Source organism: Oncorhynchus keta, chromosome 19, assembly GCF_023373465.1.
Source record: "Oncorhynchus keta strain PuntledgeMale-10-30-2019 chromosome 19, Oket_V2, whole genome shotgun sequence".
NCBI lineage: Eukaryota > Metazoa > Chordata > Actinopteri > Salmoniformes > Salmonidae > Oncorhynchus > Oncorhynchus keta.
Genome location: NC_068439.1, coordinates 13,736,889 through 13,761,994, shown reverse-complemented (window position 1 = coordinate 13,761,994; position 25,106 = coordinate 13,736,889). Strand labels below are relative to the sequence as shown.

The window sequence follows — 25,106 nt, the reverse complement described above, 5'->3', positions numbered from 1 at the left end:
ATTGTTGGTTAGAAACTGTATGTTCGAGACTGTTAGTTATTAAAGAATGTCCGTTAGAGTCTGTCGTTTGAGATTGACGGTTAGAGCCTGTTAGAGGATGTTGTTTAGAGGTTGACGGTTAGAGGCTGTTAGTTAGAGGATGTTGTTTAGAGGTTGACGGTTAGAGCCTGTTAGTTAGAGGATGTTGTTTAGAGGTTGACGGTTAGAGGCTGTTAGTTAGAGGATGTCGTTTAGAGGTTGACGGTTAGAGGCTGTTAGTTAGCGGATGTTGTTTAGAGATTGATGGTTAGAGACTATTAGTTAGAGGATGTCGTTTAGAGGTTGATGGTTGGAGGCTGTTAGTTTGCGAATGTTGTTTAGAGGTTGAAGATTGGAGGCTGTCTGTTAGAAGCTGTATGTTAGAAGCTGTATGTTAGAGGCTGTCGGTTAGAGGCTGTCGGTTAGAGGCTGTATGTTAGAGACTGTCGGTTAGAGGCTGTATGTTAGAGACTGTCGGTTAGAGACTGTCGGTTAGAGGCTGTATGTTAGAGGCTGTATGTTAGAGGGGTGGCAGGGTAGCCTAGTGGTTAGAGTGTTGGACTCATAACTGGAAAGTTGCAAGTTCAAACCCCCGAGCTGACAAGGTACAAATCTGTCGTTCTGCCCCTGAACAGGCAGTTAACCCACTGTTCCTAGGCCGTCATTGAAAATAATAATTTGTTCTGAACTGACTTGCCTGGTTAAATAAAATAAAAAAGAGGCTGTATGTTAGTGTTGAAGTTTAGCTTTGCCCAACTCCAGAGAGAAAGACAGACAGTGTGCGTAAGTGTTTTTACTTGGTTACCAGAGAATCTTCACATTGTGTGTGTTTAAACAGTGTGTGAGTTGTGTGTTTAAACGGGATGTGAGTGGTGTGTTTAAGCAGTGTGTGAGTGGTGTGTTTAAGCAGTGTGTGAGTTTTGTGTTTAAGCAGTGTGTGAGTCTCCCACCAGACTAGATTCAGCCTGAGTGCAGAGGTCAGGCCTGTCTGTTTGTAAGCTCTGCTGCGGTCGGGAAAAGAGGAGGAGGAGGAGGAGGAGGAGGAGAGGAGTGTGTGTGTGTGTGTGTGTGTGTGTGTGTGTGTGTGTGTGTGTGTGTGTGTGTGTGTGTGTGTGTGTGTGTGTGTGTGTGTGTGTGTGTGTGTGTGTGTGTGTGTGTGTGTGTGTGTGTGTGTGTGTCAACTTCTGTGTAACTTCCTGTGTGCGTGTACTGTGAAGATGTCATGAATTGATCAGTTCTATGACATTACTCATCTTGTACTAACTTCACCCTTCAACAGTAATCATCCACCATTGTTCCTCTGACAGTGTTGGGATGTTGGTACTAGTTGTGACAGGCAGTGTCACACAAAACCACAATTGTTCCTCTCAGTTGTCAGACGCCCAAAACATCAGCACTCTCTGATTCATTTCCACGGCAAAGCTAACCATGCCACTTGGAGGCACAATATGATGACTGAACACATTGTGTTGAGACACGGGCAGACTTCATAATGTTGAGATCCCGCTTTAGATCCAGACTTCATAATGTTGAGATCCCGCTTTAGATCCAGACTTCATAATGTTGAGATCCCGCTTTAGATCCAGACTTCATAATGTTGAGATCCCGCTTTAGATCCAGACTTCATAATGTTGAGATCCCGCTTCAGATCCAGACTTCATAATGTTGAGATCCCGCTTTAGATCCAGACTTCATAATGTTGAGATCCCGCTTTAGATCCAGACTTCATAATGTTGAGATCCCGCTTTAGATCCAGACTTCATAATGTTGAGATCCCGCTTAGATCCAGACTTCAGAGATCCCGCTTCAGACTTCATAATGTTGAGATCCCGCTTCAGATCCAGACTTCATAATGTTGAGATCCCGCTTCAGATCCAGACTTCATAATGTTGAGATCCCGCTTTAGATCCAGACTTCATAATGTTGAGATCCAGATCCAGACTTCATAATGTTGAGATCCCGCTTCCCAGACTTCATAATGTTGAGATCCCGCTTCAGATCCAGACTTCATAATGTTGAGATCCCGCTTTAGATCCAGACTTCATAATGTTGAGATCCCGCTTTAGATCCAGACTTCATAATGTTGAGATCCCGCTTTAGATCCAGACTTCATAATGTTGAGATCCCGCTTCAGATCCAGACTTCATAATGTTGAGATCCCGCTTTAGATCCAGACTTCATAATGTTGAGATCCCGCTTTAGATCCAGACTTCATAATGTTGAGATCCCGCTTCAGATCCAGACTTCATAATGTTGAGATCCCGCTTCAGATCCAGACTTCATAATGTTGAGATCCCGCTTTAGATCCAGACTTCGTAATGTTGAGATTCCGCTTTAGATCCAGATGAACTGATACCATCTCAACACTGAGCCTGTCAAACGCTGAGTCTGTTGAGATAAATTATCTGTCACTCCCTCCTCCTTCAACTCATCAATCATTACACAGAGAGAGGGATAAAGAAAGAGAGTGTGTGTGTGTGTGTGTGTGTGTGTGTGTGTGTGTGTGTGTGTGTGTGTGTGTGTGTGTGCGTGCGTGTGTGTGTGTGTGTGTGTGTGTGTGTGTGTGTGTGTGTGTGTGTGTGTGTGTGTGTGTGTGTGTGTGTGTGTGTGTGTGTGTGTGTGTGTGTGTGTGTGTGTGTGTGTGTGTGTGTGTGTGTGTGTGTGTGTGTGTGTGTGTCTCCTGTGTAATACAGTACAACCTCAGTAGTCTCCACGAGGCCCCTGTCAGGATCTAGTTTCCTGGGTTGCAGTAGCACAAGACAACAAGACATGTCTAGACCAGGACAGAGAATATATGGATTTCTGGAACCTGATACTTCTTCTTGTGTCAGTCATCCTTCCTGGGTCACTGCATATTACAGGTTCTAACACACATACAGTACACGTGCACACACACACACACACACACGCAGACACACACACACACTCCTTTCTTGCTCTTGCTGGCTACAGTAGTTCCCCCATGAGCTGCCTTGTGGTTCAGCAGAAAGTCAGAGATACATTTGTCCTCTGTTTCACCCTGGGGCTGTAGTAACATTTTCTATAGATGACAACATGGCGGTGCCCTAGGGTCACGTGGTGTAGTGTGTCACAGGTGCACCGCAGAAGGAGTTGAGTTCATTGAACTTCATTCTAGCTATGCTTTCTGGCAAGTGTAGAGGGGGCTTATAGGCCACAGGTGCATTGGATTACACAAAATGTCTATGAAATGTGCTAAATAAATAAAGATTGATGTGATTTGAACTGTGTGGTGCTGTATAGCTTCGGTATCACTGTGGCTCTTCAAGCAACAGCCTGCAATGGTGTGCTAAATGCTGCACCACTCTGACTGATCAAGCCCATAGGAAGGGAGGAGTGTGTATCACAACGATGGATCTGATTGGAGGAGAGGCTCCTAGACCAGGTAGTGTAACAGTACTATACAGGACTCAGGTACACTACTATTACATAGGCCTACAAGTACAGGTACACTACTATTGTATAGGCCTACAAGTACAGGTACAAAACCGGCGCCGACAGAGATGGCCGCCTCGCTTCGCGTTCCTAGGAAACTATGCAGTTTTTTTTTTTTTTTTACATGTTATTTCTTACATTAGTACCCCAGGTCATCTTAGGTTTCATTACATACAGTCGAGAAGAACTACTGAATATAAGATCAGCGTCAACTCACCATCAGTACGACCAAGAATATGTTTTTCGCGACGCAGATCCTGTGTTCTGCCTTTCAAACAGGACAACGGAATGGATCCCATGCAGCGACCCAAAAAAACGACTCTGAAAAAGAGGGAAACGAGGCGGTCTTCTGGTCAGACTCCGGAGACGGGCACATCGTGCACCACTCCCTAGCATTCTTCTCGCCAATGTCCAGTCTCTTGACAACAAGGTTGATGAAATCTGAGCAAGGGTAGCATTCCAGAGGGACATCAGAGACTGTAACGTTCTTTGCTTCACGGAAACATGGCTCACTGGAGAGACGCTATCGGAGGCGGTGCAGCCAGCGGGTTTCTCCACGCATCGCGCCGACAGAAACAAACATCTTTCTGGTAAGAAGAGGGGCGGGGGAGTATGCCTCATGGCTAACGAGACATGGTGTGATGAAAGAAACATACAGGAACTCAAATCCTTCTGTTCACCTGATTTAGAATTCCTCACAATCAAATGTCGACCACATTATCTACCAAGAGAATTCTCTTCGATTATAATCACAGCCGTATATATCCCCCCCCCAAGCAGACACACCGATGGCTCTGAACGAACTTTATTTGACTCTTTGCAAACTGGAATCCATTTATCCGGAGGCTGCATTCATTGTAGCTGGGGATTTTAACAAGGCTAATCTGAAAACAAGACTCCCTAAATTTTATCAGCATATCGATTGTGCAACCAGGGGTGGAAAAACCTTGGATCATTGTTACTACATGCTTACATGCTGAGCGGTATGCTCAGCATGTAAGCAGGACTGTCAGACTCAACTCCTGTCAGACTCAACTCCTCTGTCCTCTCCCTCCCTCTCACCCTCCTTCTCCCTCTCACCCTTCTCTCCCACCCTCATCCTTCTTCCTCTTAGGGGTGCAAATTTTGGTCAATTTTGCTGTCAACTAACTGCTCAACATTAAACTAACTGGTCAACATTAGACTAACTGGTCAACATTAGACTAACTGGTCAACATTAGACTAACTGGTCAACATTAAACTAACTGGTCAACATTAGACTAACTGGTCAACATTAGACTAACTGGTCAACATTAAACTAACTGGTCAACATTAGACTAACTGGTCAACATTAAACTAACTGGTCAACATTAGACTAACTGGTCAACATTAGACTAACTGGTCAACATTAGACTAACTGGTCAACATTAAACTAACTGGTCAACATTAGACTAACTGGTCAACATTAGACTAACTGGTCAACATTAGACTAACTGGTCAACATTAAACTAACTGGTCAACATTAGACTAACTGGTCAACATTAGACTAACTGGTCAACATTAGACTAACTGGTCAACACTAAACTAACTGGTCAACATTAGACTAACTGGTCAACACTAAACTAACTGGTCAACGATAGACTAACTGGTCAACATTAGACTAACTGGTCAACATTAGACTAACTGGTCAACATTAAACTAACTGGTCAACATTAGACTAACTGGTCAACATTAGACGAACTGGTCAACATTAGACTAACTGGTCAACATTAGACTAACTGGTCAACATTAGACTAACTGGTCAACGATAGAGAAACTGGTCAACATTAAACTAAGTGGTCAACATTAGACTAACTGGTCAACATTAGACTAACTGGTCAACATTAAACTAACTGGTCAACATTAGACTAACTGGTCAACACTAAACTAACTGGTCAACATTAGACTAACTGGTCAACATTAGACTAACTGGTCAACATTAGATAACTGGTCAACATTAAACTAACTGGTCAACGATAGACTAACTGGTCAACATTAAACTAAGTGGTCAACATTAGACTAACTGGTCAACATTAAACTAAGTGGTCAACATTAGACTAACTGGTCAACATTAGACTAACTGGTCAACAGACTAACTGGTCAACATTAGACTAACTGGTCAACACTAAACTAACTGGTCAACGATAGACTAACTGGTCAACATTAAACTAAGTGGTCAACATTAGACTAACTAGTCAACATTAAACTAAGTGGTCAACATTAGACTAACTGGTCAACATTAAACTAAGTGGTCAACATTAGACTAACTGGTCAACATTAAACTAAGTGGTCAACATTAGACTAACTGGTCAACATTAGACTAACTGGTCAACAGACTAACTGGTCAACATTAAACTAACTGGTCAACATTAAACTAACTGGTCAACGATAGACTAACTGGTCAACATTAAACTAAGTGGTCAACATTAGACTAACTAGTCAACATTAAACTAAGTGGTCAACATTAGACTAACTGGTCAACATTAAACTAAGTGGTCAACATTAGACTAACTAGTCAACACTAAACTAACTAGTCAACATTAGACTAACTGGTCAACGATAGACTAACTGGTCAACATTAAACTAACTGGTCAACATTAGACTAACTGGTCAACGATAGACTAACTGGTCAACATTAAACTAAGTGGTCAACATTAAACTAACTGGTCAACATTAGACTAACTGGTCAACGATAGACTAACTGGTCAACATTAGACTAACTGGTCAACAGTAAACTAACTAGTCAACATTAGACTAACTGGTCAACGATAGACTAACTAGTCAACATTAGACTAACTAGTCAACATTAAACTAAGTGGTCAACATTAGACTAACTGGTCAACATTAAACTAAGTGGTCAACATTAGACTAACTAGTCAACATTAAACTAAGTGGTCAACATTAGACTGGTCCTTCTGTAGCTCAGTTGGTAGAGCATGGCGCTTGTAACGCCAGGGTAGTGTGTTCGATCCCGGGACCACCCATACGTAGAATGTATGCACACATGACTGTAAGTCGCTTTGGATAAAAGCGTCTGCTAAATTGCATATATTATTATTATTATTATTATATTAACTGGTCAACATTAGACTAACTGGTCAACACTAAACTAACTAGTCAACATTAGACTAACTGGTCAACGATAGACTAACTGGTCAACATTAAACTAACTGGTCAACATTAGACTAACTGGTCAACGATAGACTAACTGGTCAACATTAAACTAAGTGGTCAACATTAAACTAACTGGTCAACATTAGACTAACTGGTCAACGATAGACTAACTGGTCAACATTAAACTAAGTGGTCAACATTAGACTAACTAGTCAACATTAAACTAACTGGTCAACAGTAAATGGTCAACAAACGTTACAAAAAAATCCAAACAGTAAAATGACCTGACCAACATAAAATACTATGTTTCGTTCTTAACAATGGGAGTCGTCCCAAGGCGGGAAGCAATAGCATTAGCAATTTTGGTCACGTCGTCTGATACTATGTATGCATTTCTTTTAACTAGACAAGTCAGTTAAGAACCAATTCTAATTTACAATGACAGCCTAGGAACAGTGGATTAACAGCCTTGTTCAGTGACAGAACGACAGATTTTTACTTTGTCAGGTCAGGGATTTGATCTTCCAACCTTACGGTTACTGGCCCAACACTCTAACCACTAGGCTACCTGCCGTCCCTACACTCTAACCACTAGGCTACCTGCCGTCCCTACACTCTAACCACTAGGCTACCTGCCGTCCCTACACTCTAACCACGAGGCTACCTGCCGTCCCAACGCTCCAACCACTAGGCTACCTGCCGTCCCTACACTCTAAGCACTAGGCTACCTGCCGCCCCTACGCTCTAAGCACTAGGCTACCTGCCGCCCCTACACTCTAAGCACTAGGCTACCTGCCGTCCCAACGCTCCAACCACTAGGCTACCTGCCGTCCCTACACTCTAAGCACTAGGCTACCTGCCGTCCCTACGCTCTAAGCACTAGGCTACCTGCCGTCCCTACACTCCAACCACTAGGCTACCTGCCGTCCCAACGCTCTAACCACTAGGCTACCTGCCGTCCCTACACTCTAACCACTAGGCTACCTGCCGTCCCTACACTCTAACCAAATCAAATCAAATCACATTTTATTTGTCACATACACATGGTTAGCAGATGTTAATGCGAGAGTAGCGAAATAATTGTGCTTCTAGTTCCGACAATGCAGTAATAACCAACAAGTAATCAAACTAACAATTCCTAAACTACTGTCTTATACATAGTGTAAGGAGATAAAGAATATGTACATAAGGATATATGAATGAGTGATGGTACAGAGCAGCATAGGCAAGATACAGTAGATGGTGTCGAGTACAGTATATACATATAAGATGAGTATGTAAACAAAGTGGCATAGTTAAAGTGGCTAGTGATACATGTATTACATAAGGATGCAGTCGATGATATAGAGTACAGTATATACGTATGCATATGAGATGAATAATGTAGGGTAAGTAACATTATATAAGGTAGCATTGTTTAAAGTTCCTAGTGATATATTTACATCATTCCCCATCAATTCCCATTATTAAAGTGGCTGGAGTTGAGTCAGTGTCAGTGTGTTGGCAGCGGCCACTCAATGTTAGTGGTGGCTGTTTAACAGTCTGATGGCCTTGAGATAGAAGCTGTTTTTCAGTCTCTCGGTCCCAGCTTTGATGCACCTGTACTGACCTCGCCTTCTGGATGATAGCGAGGTGAACAGGCAGTGGCTCGGGTGGTTGATGTCCTTGATGATCTTTATGGCCTTCCTGTAACATCGGGTGGTGTAGGTGTCCTGGAGGGCAGGTAGTTTGCCCCCGGTGATGCGTTGTGCAGACCTCACTACCCTCTGGAGAGCCTTACGGTTGAGGGCGGAGCAGTCCGCCAGGATGCTCTCGATTGTGCATCTGTAGAAGTTTGTGAGTGCTTTTGGTGACAAGCCGAATTTCTTCAGCCTCCTGAGGTTGAAGAGGCGCTGCTGCGCCTTCTTCACGATGCTGTCTGTGTGAGTGGACCAATTCAGTTTGTCTGTGATGTGTATGCCGAGGAACTTAAAACTTGCTACCCTCTCCACTACTGTTCCATCGATGTGGATAGGGGGTGTTCCCTCTGCTGTTTCCTGAAGTCCACAATCATCTCCTTAGTTTTGTTGACGTTGAGTGTGAGGGTTATTTTCCTGACACCACACTCCGAGGGCCCTCACCTCCTCCCTGTAGGCCGTCTCGTCGTTGTTGGTAATCAAGCCTACCACTGTTGTGTCGTCCGCAAACTTGATGATTGAGTTGGAGGCGTGCGTGGCCACACAGTCGTGGGTGAACAGGGAGTACAGGAGAGGGCTCAGAACGCACCCTTGTGGGGCCCCAGTGTTGAGGATCAGAGGGGAGGAGATGTTGTTACCTACCCTCACCACCTGGGGCGGCCCGTCAGGAAGTCCAGTACCCAGTTGCACAGGGCGGGGTCGAGACCCAGGGTCTCGAGCTTGATGACGAGCTTGGAGGGTACTATGGTGTTGAATGCCGAGCTGTAGTCGATGAACAGCATTCTCACATAGGTATTCCTCTTGTCCAGATGGGTTAGGGCAGTGTGCAGTGTGGTTGAGATTGCATCGTCTGTGGACCTATTTGGGCGGTAAGCAAATTGGAGTGGGTCTAGGTGTCAGGTAGGGTGGAGGTGATATGGTCCTTGACTAGTCTCTCAAAGCACTTCATGATGACTGAAGTGAGTGCTACGGGCAGTAGTCGTTAAGCTCAGTTACCTTAGCTTTCTTGGGAACAGGAACAATGGTGGCCCTCTTGAAGCATGTGGGAACAGCAGACTGGTATAGGGATTGATTAAATATGTCCGTAAACACACCGGCCAGCTGTTCTGCGCATGCTCTGAGGGCGCGGCTGGGGATGCCGTCTGGGCCTGCAGCCTTGCGAGGGTTAACATGTTTAAATGTCTTACTCACCTCGGTTGCAGTGAAGGAGAGACCGCATGTTTTTTTTTTTGCAGGCCGTGTCAGTGGCACTGTATTGTCCTCAAAGCGGGCAAAAAGTTATTTAGTCTGCCTGGGAGCAAGACATCCTGGTCCGTGACTGGGCTGGATTTCTTCCTGTAGTCCGTGATTGACTGTAGACCCTGCCACATGCCTCTTGTGTCTGAGCCGTTGAATTGAGATTCTACTTTGTCTCTGTACTGACGCTAGCTTGTTTGATAGCCTTGCGGAGGGAATAGCTGCACTGTTTGTATTCGGTCATGTTACCAGACACCTTGCCCTGATTAAAAGCAGTGGTTCGTGCTTTCAGTTTCAGGCGAATGCTGCCATCAATCCACGGTTTCTGGTTAGGAATGTTTTAATCATTGCTATGGGAACGACATCTTCAACGCACACCGAATCAGCGTATTCGTCAATGTTGTTATCTGACGCAATACGAAACATATCCCAGTCCACGTGATGGAAGCAGTCTTGGAGTGTGGAGTCAGCTTGGTCGGACCAGAGTTGGACAGACCTCAGCGTGGGAGCCTCTAGTTTTAGTTTCTGTCTGTAGGCAGGGATCAGCAAAATGGAGTCGTGGTCAGCTTTTCCGAAAGGGGGCGGGGCAGGGCCTTATATGCGTCGCGGAAGTTAGAGTAACAATGATCCAGGGTTTTTCCAGCCCTGGTTGCGCAATCGATATGCTGATACAATTTAGGGAGTCTTGTTTTCAGATTAGCCTTGTTAAAATCCCCAGCTACAATGAATGCAGCCTCCGGATAAATGGTTTCCAGTTTGCAAAGAGTTAAATAAAGTTTGTTCAGAGCCATCGATGTGTCTGCTTGGGGGGGATATATACGGCTGTGATTATAATCGAAGAGAATTCTCTTGGTAGATAATGCGGTCTACATTTGATTGTGAGGAATTCTAAATCAGGTGAACAGAAGGATTTGAGTTCCTGTATGTTTCTTTCATCACACCATGTCTCGTTAGCCATAAGGCATACGCCCCCGCCCCTCTTCTTACCAGAAAGTTGTTTGTTTCTGTCGGCGCGATGCGTGGAGAAACCCTTTGGCTGCACCGCTTCGGATAGCGTCTCTCCAGTGAGCCATGTTTCCGTGAAGCACAGAACATTACAGTCTCTGATGTCCCTCTGGAATGCTATCCTTTCTCGGATTTCATCAACCTTGTTGTCTAGAGACTGGACATTGGCAAGAAGAATGCTAGGGAGTGGTGCACGGTGTGCCCGTCTCCGGAGTCTGACCAGAAGACCGCCTCGTTTTGGGTCGCTGCATGCGTCCATTCCGTTGTCCTGTTTGTAAAACACCGGATCCGCGTCGCGAAAAACATATTCTTGGTCGTACTGATGGTGAGTTGACGCTGATCTTATATTCAGTAGTTCTTCTCGACTGTATGTAATGAAACCTAAGATGACCTGGGGTACTAATGTAAGAAATAACACGTAAAAAAAACAAAACAATGCATAGTTTCCTAGGGAGAAGCGGGCGGCCATCTCTGTCGGCGCCGGAAGACAACCACTAGGCTACCTGCCGTCCCTACACTCTAACCACTAGGCTACCTGCCGTCCCTACGCTCTAACCACTAGGCTAGCTGCCGTCCCTACGCTCTAACCACTAGGCTACCTGCCGCCGCTACGCTCTAACCACTAGGCTACCTGCCGTCCCTACGCTCTAACCACTAGGCTACCTGCCACCCCGACGCTCTAACCACTAGGCTACATGCCGCCCCTACGCTCTAACCACTAGTCTACCTGCCGCCCCTACGCTCTAACCACTAGGCTACCTGCCGCCCCTACACTCTAACCACTAGGCTACCTGCCGTCCCTACGCTCTAACCACTAGGCTACCTGCCGTCCCAACGCTCTAACCACTAGGCTACCTGCCGTCCCTACACTCTAACCACTAGGCTACCTGCACACGCTAATGGGAGCGGTTCCACACGAGATAAAACACTGATCTAAACAGCACACGCTAATGGGAGCGGTTCCACACGAGATAAAACACTGATCTAAACAGCACACGCTAATGGGAAGGGTTCCACACGAGATAAAACACTGATCTAAACAGCACACGCTAATGGGAAGGGTTCCACACGAGATAAAACACTGATCTAAACAGCACACGCTAATGGGAAGGGTTCCACACGAGATAAAACACTGATCTAAACAGCACACGCTAATGGGAAGGGTTCCACACGAGATAAAACACTGATCTAAACAGCACACGCTAATGGGAGCGGTTCCACATGAGATAAAACACTGATCTAAACAGCACACGCTAATGGGAAGGGTTCCACACGAGATAAAACACTGATCTAAACAGCACACGCTAATGGGAAGGGTTCCACACGAGATAAAACACTGATCTAAACAGCACACGCTAATGGGAGCGGTTCCACACGAGATAAAACACTGATCTAAACAGCACACGCTAATGGGAAGGGTTCCACACGAGATAAAACACTGATCTAAACAGCACACGCTAATGGGAGCGGTTCCACACGAGATAAAACACTGATCTAAACAGCACACGCTAATGGGAAGGGTTCCACACGAGATAAAACACTGATCTAAACAGCACACGCTAATGGGAAGGGTTCCACACGAGATAAAACACTGATCTAAACAGCACACGCTAATGGGAGCGGTTCCACATGAGATAAAACATGGATCTAAAGGTAGCCTAGTGGTTAGAGCGTTGGATTAGTAAACGGAAGGTTGCAAGTTCAAACCCCCGAGCTGACAAGGTACAAATCTGCTGTTCTGCCCCTGAATAAGGTAGTTAACCCACTGTTCCTAGGTCGTCATTGAAAATAAGAATTTGTTCTTAACTGACTTGCCTAGGTAAATAAAAATATAGCATTGTATGGGAGGCACACTTTACCAGTTGAGATTGAGAAATAAACTCCTTTTTAATCGTGGTCACCAAAGTTTAACATGCGACTGCATTTACAATTGTTGTTTGTTGTGCAATGACTGGGCTGACCAATGACTGCGCTGACCAATGACTGGGCTGACCAATGACTGCGCTGACCAATGACTGCGCTGACCAATGACTGGGCTGACCAATGACTGCACTGACCAATGACTGGGCTAACCTACATGTTGACGGTTAACAGTAAGCCTGTGTGTATACCTCCTGGCTGTGTTTTCGCTCACAAGGACAGAAGTGACATTACTATTGGCTCATTTCATTTACTGCAAAGTGGGTCAACCAACCTAGGCATTATCATACATTACAGGACCAACATAGTGCATGAATCTGAATCTAGGAATACCCTGCATATTGTTTATTATGGGAAGGGGAAGGGAAAGGGCGATACCCAGTCAGTTGTACAACTGAATGCATTCAACTGAAATGTGTCTTCCGCGTTGATTGTATGTATGTTTCACTAGAGACATTATTGTAACTGAACTGACATTATAATGTTGTTTTTATATATTACCATAATAAGTATTGTAATAGCAAGCTAGTTTGCAAATAGAGTTTTCAACAGTTGAAGTGGAATGGTTCATATATAATGTGGTGGAAGACTTGTGCAAGAGAAAATGATTTCACCAGCTGTCAGTAGTTGTACTTTCCCTTGATACTGTCCAAAATGCTACGTACCAAAACATTCACTTCATCATTCAATTCTCCTACGTCACAGTGGAAAATGCAATGCACATTATGATTATATTGGGTTAAACTCCTCTCTTGTGGTACATAATGTTTGGTTTAAAACATCTGCCAGTTATACAAGAACACCCACACAAGGCTCTCTTCTCTGCTGCCTTCTAAAACGTTAAACATCGATCAACAAGTAGCACAGAGAAAGCAGACTGGTCAATATGGTCATGAGGTCACCTCAGCTCTGTCTAAACCCACACTGGGAACCTTTTCAATCCACACTACATTTGACATGTTTTGTTATTTTAGCAGACGCTCTTATCCAGAGCGACTTACAGGAAGAATTAGGGTTAAATGCCTTTTTCAAGGGCACAATGGCAGAAGTTTCGGTTACTGGCCCAACGCTCTTAACCTTTAGGCTACCTGCTGCCTTGACACTACACATGTCTTTAGTATCAGTCATCCTCTCATCACCTGTCTTCAATATCAATCATCCCCTCATCACCTGTCTTCAGTATCAATCATCCCCTCATCACCTGTCTTTAGTATCAGTCATCCTCTCATCACCTGTCTTCAGTATCAGTCATCCCCTCATCACCTGTCTTCAGTATCAGTCATCCCCTCATCACCTGTCTTCAGTATCAGTCATCCCCTCATCACCCGTCTTTAGTATCAGTCATCCCCTCATCACCTGTCTTCAGTATCAGTCATCCCCTCATCACCTGTCTTCAGTATCAGTCATCCCCTCATCACCCGTCTTTAGTGTCAGTCCTCCCCTCATCACCTGTTTTTTATCAGTCATCATGTCATCATCTGTCTTTAGTATGAGTCATCACCTCATCACCTGTCTTTAGTATCAGTCATCATGTCATCATCTGTCTTTAGTATCAGTCATCACCTCATCACCTGTCTTTAGTATCAGTCATCACCTCATCACCTGTCTTTAGTATCAGTCATCACCTGTCTTCAATATCAGTCATCACCTCATCACCTGTCTTTAGTATCAGTCATCCCCTCATCATCTGTCTTTAATATCAGTCATCCCCTCATCACCTGTCTTTATCAGTTACCACCTTATCACCTGTCTTTAGTATCAGTCATCACCTCATCACCTGTCTTTAGTATCAGTCATCCTCTCATCACCTGTATTCAATATCAATCATCCCCTCATCACCTGTCTTCAGTATCAATCATCCCCTCATCACCTGTCTTCAGTATCAGTCATCCCCTCATCACCTGTCTTCAGTATCAGTCATCCCCTCATCACCTGTCTTCAGTATCAGTCATCCCCTCATCACCTGTCTTCAGTATCAGTCATCCCCTCATCACCTGTCTTCAGTATCAGTCATCACCTCATCACCCGTCTTTAGTGTCAGTCCTCCCCTCATCACCTGTTTTTTATCAGTCATCATGTCATCATCTGTCTTTAGTATGAGTCATCACCTCATCACCTGTCTTTAGTATCAGTCATCATGTCATCATCTGTCTTTAGTATCAGTCATCACCTCATCACCTGTCTTTAGTATCAGTCATCACCTCATCACCTGTCTTTAGTATCAGTCATCACCTGTCTTCAATATCAGTCATCACCTCATCACCTGTCTTTAGTATCAGTCATCCCCTCCCTCATCATCTGTCTTTAATATCAGTCATCCCCTCATCACCTGTCTTTATCAGTTACCACCTTATCACCTGTCTTTAGTATCAGTCATCACCTCATCACCTGTCTTTAGTATCAGTCATCCTCTCATCACCTGTATTCAATATCAATCATCCCCTCATCACCTGTCTTCAGTATCAATCATCCCCTCATCACCTCTTTAGTATTTCAGTATCAGTCAGTATCAGTCATCCTCTCATCACCTGTCTTCAGTATCAGTCATCCCCTCATCACCTGTCTTCAGTATCAGTCATCCCCTCATCACCTGTCTTCAGTATCAGTCATCCCCTCATCACCTGTCTTCAGTATCAGTCATCCCCTCATCACCTGTCTTCAGTATCAGTCATCCCCTCATCACCTGTCTTCAGTATCAGTCATCACCTCATCACCCGTCTTTAGTGTCAGTCCTCCCCTCATCACCTGTTTTTTATCAGTCATCATGTCATCATCTGTCTTTAGTATCAGTCATCACCTCATCACCTGTCTTTAGTATCAGTCATCACCTCATCACCTGTCTTTAGTATCAGTCATCACCTGTCTTCAATATCAGTCATCACCTCATCACCTGTCTTTAGTATCAGTCATCCCCTCATCATCTGTCTTTAATATCAGTCATCCCCTCATCACCTGTCTTTATCAGTTACCACCTTATCACCTGTCTTTAGTATCAGTCATCACCTCATCACCTGTCTTTAGTATCAATCATCCCCTCATCACCTGTCTTTAGTATCAATCATCCCCTCATCACCTGTCTTTAGTATCAATCATCCCCTCATCACCTGTCTTTAGTATCAATCATCCCCTCATCACCTGTCTTTAGTATCAATCATCACCTCATCACCTGTCTTTAGTATCAGTCATCCCCTCATCACCTGTCTTTAGTATCAGTCATCCCCTCATCACCTGTCTTTAGTATCAATCATCCCCTCATCACCTGTCTTTAGTATTAATCATCCCCTCATCACCTGTCTTTAGTATCAGTCATCACATCATCACCTATCTTTAGTATGAGTTATCACCTCATTCTCTGTCTTCAATATCAGTCATCACCTCATCACCTGTCTTTAGTATCAGTCATCCCCTCATCATCTGTCTTTAATATCAGTCATCCCCTCATCACCTGTCTTTATCAGTTACCACCTCATCACCTGTCTTTAGTATCAGACATCACCTCATCACCTGTCTTTAGTATCAGTCATCCCCTCATCACCTGTCTTTAGTATCAGTCATCCCCTCATCACCTGTCTTTAGTATCAGTCATCCCCTCATCATCTGTCTTTAATATCAGTCATCCCCTCATCACCTGTCTTTAGTATCAGTCAGCACCTCATCACATGTCTTTAGTATCAGACATCCCCTCATCATCTGTCTTTAATATCAGTCATCCCCTCATCACCTGTCTTTAGTATCAGACATCCCCTCATCATCTGTCTTTAATATCAGTCATCCCCTCATCACCTGTCTTTAGTATCAGACATCACCTCATCACCTGTCTTTAGTATCAGTTATCACCTCATCACGTTTTTAGGATCATTCATCACCTCATCACCTGTCTTTAGTATCAGTTATCACCTCATCACGTTTTTAGGATCATTCATCACCTCATCACCTGTCTTTAGTATCAGTTATCACCTCATCACGTTTTTAGGATCATTCATCACCTCGACGCCAGTGTGTCCTTCCCACCCATCCATAGCCCTGATGCCCCTCCTTCAGTCCCCCCTCATGGTGACATCCATAGCCCCGATGCCCCTCCTTCAGTCCCCCCTCATGGTGCCATCCATAGCCCCGATGCCCCTCCTTCAGTCCCCCCTCATGGTGCCATCCATAGCCCCGATGCCCATCCTTCAGTCCCCCCTCATGGTGCCATCCATAGCCCCGATGCCCCTCCTTCAGTCCCCCCTCATGGTGCCATCCATAGCCCCGATGCCCCTCCTTCAGTCCCCCCTCATGGTGCCATCCATAGTCCCGATGCCCCTCCTTCAGTCCCCCCTCATGGTGCCATCCATAGCCTCGATGCCCCTCCTTCAGCCTCCCCTCATGGTGCCATCCATAGCCCCGATGCCCCTCCTTCAATCCCCCCTCATGGTGCCATCCATAGCCCCGATGCCCCTCCTTCAGTCCCCCCTCATGGTGCCATCCATAGTCCCGATGCCCCTCCTTCAGTCCCCCCTCATGGTGCCATCCATAGCCTCGATGCCCCTCCTTCAGCCTCCCCTCATGGTGCCATCCATAGCCCCGATGCCCCTCCTTCAGTCCCCCCTCATGGTGCCATCCATAGCCCCGATGCCCCTCCTTCAGTCCCCCCTCATGGTGCCATCCTTAGCCCCGATGCCCCTCCTTCAGTCCCCCCTCATGGTGCCATCCATAGCCCCGATGCCCTCCTTCAGTCCCCCCTCATGGTGCCATCCATAGCCCCGATGCCCCTCCTTCAGTCCCCCCTCATGGTACCATCCATAGCCCCGATGCCCCTCCTTCAGTCCCCCCTCATGGTACCATCCATAGCCCCGATGCCCCTCCTTCAGTCCCCCCTCATGGTACCATCCATAGCCCCGATGCCCCTCCTTCAGTCCCCCCTCATGGTACCATCCATAGTCCCGATGCCCCTCCTTCAGTCCCCATGGTGCCATCATGCCCCGTGCCCCTCCTTCAGTCCCCCTCATGGTGCCATCCATAGCCCCGATGCCCCTCCTTCAGTCCCCCTCATGGTGCCATCCATAGTCCCGATGCCCTGCCTTCAGTCCCCCTCATGGTGCCATCCATAGCCCCGATGCCCTCCCCCCCCTCATGGTGCCATCCATAGCCCCGATCATGGTGCCATCCATGCCCCTCCTTCAGTCCCCCTCATGGTGCCATCCATAGTCCCGATGCCCTCCTTCAGTCCCCCCTCATGGTGCCATCCATAGCCCCGATGCCCCTCCTTCAGTCCCCCCTCATGGTGCCATCCATAGCCCCGATGCCCCTCCTTCAGTCCCCCCTCATGGTACCATCCATAGTCCCGATGCCCCTCCTTCAGTCCCCCCTCATGGTGCCATCCATAGCCCCTCAATAAAGTGCAGTACATTGATCCCATGGAGCACCCATCCATAACAAGTAAAAACGTTGACAGGTGTAATGCATTGTAAGTACATATGACCACCTTAAAATGACTAAATAGCAGCCATTGACACAAGGAGCATCGTCCTGGGGCTCCCATCTATCCTGCTATCATAGAAGATACCCACTGAACACAGACATCATTTCAACATTTAGATTTGATTTATATTTGAGTTGTCAACTAATGTGAATTCAACATGAACTCAACAAACATTTGAAGCACGTTATTGGATTTAGGTTAAAAGTTGGGTGAAATAATGACAAGCATTACTGAAATTCCTTTAAGTTGATGACTTGTTACAAAATCCAATCACTTTTCCACAAATGATTCAAAATCATCTTGTAGATTTTTTGTGGTTTAAATTACATGTACGTGGAAACAACGTTGATTCAACCAGTTAGTGCCCAGTGAGTTCCGGTCCACCTAACCACACACCCAAAGCCTCTACACCCGTCTCCATCCCCAAACACGTAAAGCAGTCATCTTACCATCATAGATGATGACATCCTCCATTTCCTCACGCATCACTTCATTTAGGTCATCTTGATCCTCGCCGATGTCGGCCATAGTCACCCCTTCTTTCCCCTCTCTGGGTGGTTAGCGTTGGTGGGTTTGTTTCTGTGCGACCTGGTGATTCGAGTGTAAAAATGGAATCAGAGCTGTGTTGGCCTCTTCTTCCTGCTCCGGGCGATGGATGGCCGCTCCCCGTCAGGAATCAGATCCAGTCTGAGCAGAGAAGCTCGGCAGACAATGACTGAGAGCTCACTTCGTCTGCCTGATCACTCCCTGCATCAGGCCTGTGTGTGTGGGGATGGATAGATGGACGGGAGTGTGTGTGAGAGTGTGTGTATGTGTGTGTGTGTGTGGGAAGCCCTCACCACTACAACCACCGAGTAATACCAACACAGATTATTTCATAATTTCCTGTGTGAAAGCGAGAGAATTCAAGTACACTTGTTGCGTGTGTGTGTGTGTGTGTGTGTGTGTGTGTGTGTGTGTGTGTGTGTGTGTGTGTGTGTGTGTGTGTGTGTGTGTGTGTGTGTGTGTGTGTGTGTGTGTGTGTGTGTGTGTGTGTGTGTGTGTGTGTGTGTGTGTGTGTGTGTGTGTGTGTGTGTGTGTGTGTGCGTGCGTGCGTGAACATTTAGGAGCACTATTCAGTGAGTCAGCCTAAGTGGCTGCTGATTAGCTGGCATAATTAACTGCTTTATTTTGGGACAGCAGGGACTTGAGATGTTAGGTCCCTTTGCCGTGTGTGTGTGTGTGTGTGTGTGTGTGTGTGTGTGTGTGTGTGTGTGTGTGTGTGTGTGTGTGTGTGTGTGTGTGTGTGTGTGTGTGTGTGTGTGTGTGTGTGTGTGTGTGTGTGTGTGTGTGTGTGTGTGTGTGTGTGTGTGTGTGTGTGTGTTTTGTGCGTGTTGAAATATGTCAAATCCAATTTTATTGGTCGCATACACATGTTCAACAGATGTTATTGCCGGCGTAGTGAAATTGTTGTGTTTCTAGCTCCAACAGTTCAGTAACATCTAACAATACACAACAATATAATCAATACACTCAAATCTGAAAGTAAAAGAATGGAATTACGAAATATAGAAATATTAGTACGACCAATGTCAGAGTCCGGAGTATGTGTGTGTATATATATACTGTGTGTGTGTGTGTGTGTATAGACACTATGGACAGTATTAGTATGTGTACCGCAATAGTTAAATAGGTTAGGCCTTGACTAGAATACAGTATATACATATGAAATGGGTAAAACAGTATGTCAACAAGTGACCAGTGTTCAATGACTATGTACATAGGGCAGCAGCCTCTAAGGTGTAGGGTCGTTAGAGTATCCGGGTGGTTGCCGGCTAGTAACCGTGACTAAAGTTCAGAGCAGGGTACTGGGCAGAGGCTGGCTAGTGGTGACCATTTAACAGTCTGATGGTCTTGAGATAGAAGCTGTTTTTCAGTCTCTTGGTCTCAGCTTTGATGCACCTGTACTGACCTCGCCTTCTGGATGATAGCGGGGTGAACAGGCTCTTGCTTGGGTGGTTGAGGTCTTCGATGATCTTTTTGGCCTTCCTGTGACATCCGGTGTTGTAGATGTCCTGGAGGGCAGGTAGTTTTCCCCGGGTGATACATTGGGCAGACCACACATCCTCTGGAGAGCCCTGTGGTTGCGAACTGTGCAGTTGTCAGACCAGGCAGTAATACAGACCGACAGGATGCTCTCAGTGATGCATCGGTAAACGTTTGTAAGGTTCTTATGGTTCAAAAAAATGTCTTCAGCCTCCTGAGGTTGAAGAGGCGCTGTTGTGCCTTCTTCACCACACTGTCTGTGTGGGTGGACCATTTCAAATTGCCAATTATGTGTACGCTGAGGAACTTGAAGCTTTTCACCTCCTCCACTGCGGCCCGTCGATGTGGATAGGGCATGCTGAAGTGCATGATCAGCTCCTTCGTTTTGTTGATTTTGAGGGAGAGGATAGTTTCTTTGAGGGAGAGGTTGTTAATCAGGCCTACTACTGTTGTGTCGTCTGCAAACTTGGTGATCGAGTTGGAGACGTGGCCATGCAATCGTGGGTGAACAGGGAGCACAGGAGGGGGCTGAGCACTCACCCTTGTGGGGCCCCTGTGTTGAGGATCAGTGTAGTGGAGGTGTTGTTGCCTACCTTCACCACATGGGGGCGACCCGTCAGGAAGTCCAAGACCCACTGGCACAGGGCGGGGTTCAGACCCAGGGCCCTGAGCTTAGTGATGAGCTTGGAGGGTACTATGGTGTTGAAGGCTGAGCTGTAGTTGATGAACAGCATTCTTACATACTGCAGGTGTCCAAATTGGATAGGGCAGTATGCAGTGTGAAAGGGATCGCATCTGTCGATCTATTGGGGAGGATGTGTGTGCGCGTGCGCGCCCTTTTGCGGGTGTGTCTGTCTCGGCTTGTCAGTCCTTCACAGCTCGCAGCAGGGGCTCATGGGGTTGCTTACCATACGTCTTCATTCGGCCCTCTGTGTCAATAGGGATGATAGAGACGGTGGTGACTGCTAGTAATGTTAGTATATTTCAATCATGCATATTCAAAATCAACAGATGCTGTGCTGTGATTACCTAAGGTCCTAGACTATGCAAATCAGCAGTAACACAAATGTAAGGCTAAGCAGAACGTTTATTTGAACATGAATAAACTCAGGTGCAAGAGGTTAAACTATTAGACCCGCACAAAATAGTATTGTTGGTAAAGTATTGTGTGTGCTGTAGATAGTATATAGTAGTTATAGAGAGTAGAGTTAGCAGCTGTAGAGAGTAGTTGTAGATCGTAGCTGTAGATAGTAGCAGTATATCCATCTGCATATAGTAGCTGTAGAGAGTAGCTGCAGATAGCAGCTGTAGAGAGTAGCTGCAGATAGTAGCTGTAGAGAGTAGCAGTATATCCAGCTGCATATAGTAGCTGTAGAGAGTAGCTGCAGATAGCAGCTGTAGAGAGTAGCTGCAGATAGTAGCTGTAGAGAGTAGCAGTATATCCAACTGTATATAGTAGCTGTAGAGAGTAGCTGCAGATAGCAGCTGTAGAGAGTAGCTGCGGATAGTAGCTGTAGACAGTAGCAGTATATCCAGCTGCATATAGTAGCTGTAGAGAGTAGCTGCAGATAGTAGCTGTAGACAGTAGCAGTATATCCAGCTGCATATAGTAGCTGTAGAGAGTAGCTGCAGATAGCAGCTGTAGAGAGTAGCTGCGGATAGTAGCTGTAGACAGTAGCAGTATATCCAGCTGTTTATAGTAGCTGTAGAGAGTAGCTGCAGATAGCAGCTGTAGAGAGTAGCTGCAGATAGTAGCTGTAGAGAGTAGCAGTATATCCATCTGTATATAGTAGCTGTAGAGAGTAGCAGTATATCCAGCTGTATATAGTAGCTGTAGAGAGTAGCTTTCGATAGTAACTGTAGATAGTAACTGTAGATAGTGGCAGTATATCCATCTGTATATAGCAGCTGTAGAGAGCTGTAGAGTAGCTGTAGGGAGTAGCTGTAGAGAGTAGCTGTAGAGAGTAGCTTTAGATAGTAGCTTTAGAGAACAGCTGTAGAGAGTAGCTGTAGAGAGTAGCTGTAGAGTAGCTGTAGAGAGTAGCTGTAGATAGTAGCTGTAGATAGTAGCAGTATGTCCAGCTCTTTCTCTTATTCTTCCTCCTTCTCCTCATCTTCCCCCTCCTCCTCTTCCTTAGAGCCAACCAGGGTATCCAGTGTCCCAGGCAAGGTGACATGACTCACTTCAACACAAAACCAATTCCCCTAAAATAGTAACTAGGCTGTTGCCTGTGAATTGATGTAACTTTACTCTCTGCAAGAGTTTTGCGCACCTCACTTTGAAGCCCCCTGGAATAGACCTGACGACAAACTCATTATCAGAGGCCAGTCCAGACAAGTGGAGTCCATATAACAGCTATTATAACAGCTATTATAACAGCTATTATAACAGCTATTATAACAGCTATTATAACAGCTATTATAACAGCTATTATAACAGGGACTAAAACGCTTTCCAAATAAGGGACCAGAAATAGACGCATCAAATAGAAGTGCTAATTTGTCAAGAGTCGGTTTGTCTGTCAGACAATGAGTGACGCAGGTACACTTGGCACACAATATTAATTCAATGTCTGGTGAGTGGGTAACTACGACAGTCTTTGAGTGGCTAAATCTGGCGGGGAGAGAGGGAGAGAGAGAGCTTGAGTGTGTCTGCGTTGTGCGTATTTATTAAACTTTTAATTAACTAGTCAAGTCAGTTAAGAACAAATTCTTATTTACAATGACGGCCTAGCCCGGCCAAACCATGCCCTAACCCGGACTATGTTAGGCCAATTGTGCGCCGACCTATGGGACACCCGATCACAGCCATTTGTGATACTGCCTGGGATCGAACCAAGCGACGCCTCTAGCACGGCGATGCAGCGCCTTGGACCGCTGCGCCACTCGGGAGTCTACATGGTTTGTCGATATCCTGGCCTGAGCAACAGGACGTGAACACGACATGGCAGGGGATGTACAGGACATCTCTCTTCCCCTCTCCATGAAGGAGCAGCAGGAAACAGGAGCTGTGACGCAGCAGCCTGAAGAACCAGTCTGTTAGATTATAGGCCTGTTTACCACACTTTACTGCAGGGCCAGGCAGCACAGAACAGCTCCAAGGCGACAGACTCCTGATAGGTTCATTTGGTTCCCTGATTTGCATACCGCTACTGCTTTTTACAGACCATCTAATAACTAGGCCACGGTCAAAATGTATTTGAACGCGCGTTTCACGATCCGACAATGGTAGCCTAGTTTTTGGGCTTTACATTAGAGATTTGGATTATTTGTCATGGTTCTAGGTCAATTTGTAAGCTTGTTGAACGAAGAGCCATTTGGTAACCAAATGAGCAGGCTCGACAAAAAGACTGAATGCCCATCACTAGGATGGTCCAGAGAGAGAGAGAGAGAAAGACTGAATGCCCATCACTAGGATGGTCGAGAGAGAGAGAGAGAGAGAAAGACTGAATGCCCACCACTAGGATGGTCCAGAGAGAGAGAGAGAGAGAAAGACTGAATGCCCACCGCTAGGATGGTCCAGAGAGAGAGAGAGAGAGAGAGACTGAATGCCCATCACTAGGATAGTCCAGAGAGAGAGAGAGAGAGAGAGAGAGACTGAATGCCCATCACTAGGATAGTCCAGAGAGAGAGAGCGAGAGAGAGAGAAAGACTGAATGCCCATAGACTAGGAACATCTGGTCCAGAGATCTCTGAGAGAGAGAATACTCTTTTTGAATGACCCATCCCTTTAACTACCAGGGTCCCCAGAGAGAGACCCAGAGAGCTAAGACTGAATGCCCACGCACCAGAGGATGGTCCAGAGAGAGATGAGAGAGAGAAAGACTGAATGCCCATCACTAGGATGGTCCAGAGAGAGAGAGAGAGAGAGAGAAAGAGACTGAATGCCCATCACTAGGATGGTCCAGAGAGAGAGAGAGAAAGACTGAATGCCCATCACTAGGATGGTCCAGAGAGAGAGAGAGAGAAAAGACTGAATGCCCATCACTAGGATGGTCCAGAGAGAGAGAGAGAGAAAGACTGAATGCCCATCACTAGGATGGTCCAGAGAGAGAGAGAGAGAGAAAGACTGAATGCCCATCACTAGGATGGTCCAGAGAGAGAGAGAGAAAGACTGAATGCCCATCACTAGGATGGTCCAGAGAGAGAGAGAGAGAAAAGACTGAATGCCCATCACTAGGATGGTCCAGAGAGAGAGAGAGAGAAAGACTGAATGCCCATCACTAGGATGGTCCAGAGAGAGAGAGAGAGAGAGAGAGAAAGACTGAATGCCCATCACTAGGATGGTCCAGAGAGAGAGAGAGAAAGACTGAATGCCCATCACTAGGATGGTCCAGAGAGAGAGAGAGAGACTGAATGCCCATCACTAGGATGGTCCAGAGAGAGAGAGAGAAAGACTGAATGCCCATCACTAGGATGGTCCAGAGAGAGAGAGAGAGAAAAGACTGAATGCCCATCACTAGGATGGTCCAGAGAGAGAGAGAGAAAGACTGAATGCCCATCACTAGGATGGTCGAGAGAGAGAGAGAGAGAGAAAGACTGAATGCCCATCACTAGGATGGTCCAGAGAGAGAGAGAAAGACTGAATGCCCATCACTAGGATGGTCGAGAGAGAGAGAGAGAGAAAGACTGAATGCCCATCACTAGGATGGTCCAGAGAGAGAGAGAGAGAAAGACTGAATGCCCATCACTAGGATGGTCCAGAGAGAGAGAGAGAGAAAGACTGAATGCCCATCACTAGGATGGTCCAGAGAGAGAGAGAGAGATAAAGACTGAATGCCCATCACTAGGATGGTCCAGAGAGAGAGAGAGAGAAAAAGACTGAATGCCCATCACTAGGATGGTCCAGAGAGAGAGAGAGAGATGAGAGAGAGAGAAAGACTGAATGCCCATCACTAGGATGGTCCAGAGAGAGAGAGAGAAAGACTGAATGCCCATCACTAGGATGGTCCAGAGAGAGAGAGCGAGAGAGAGAGAGAGACTGAATGCCCATCACTAGGATGGTCCAGAGAGAGAGAGAGAGAAAGACTGAATGCCCATCACTAGGATGGTCCAGAGAGAGAGAGAGAGAGAAAGACTGAATGCCCATCACTAGGATGGTCCAGAGAGAGAGAGAGAGAAAGACTGAATGCCCATCACTAGGATGGTCGAGAGAGAGAGAGAGAGAGAGAGAGAGAGAG

General features: G+C 46.0%; 1 protein-coding gene across 5 annotated transcripts in view; it reads right to left on the bottom strand.

The window, feature by feature from the left end:
• The window catches only part of LOC118397633 (rho family-interacting cell polarization regulator 2-like), a 162,433-nt gene that overhangs the window by 98,883 nt on the left and 38,444 nt on the right, over positions 1-25,106 (bottom strand). The window contains exon 1 of one of the 5 annotated variants that reach the window (XM_052469678.1): positions 18,351-18,597. The exons of the other annotated variants lie outside the window; for them this stretch is intronic. Coding sequence (XP_052325638.1) covers positions 18,351-18,429 — 79 coding nt within the window. The 5' untranslated portion in view covers positions 18,430-18,597. Of the gene's footprint in view, positions 1-18,350; positions 18,598-25,106 lie in introns of those variants that run through there. 5 annotated transcript variants of the gene reach the window in all.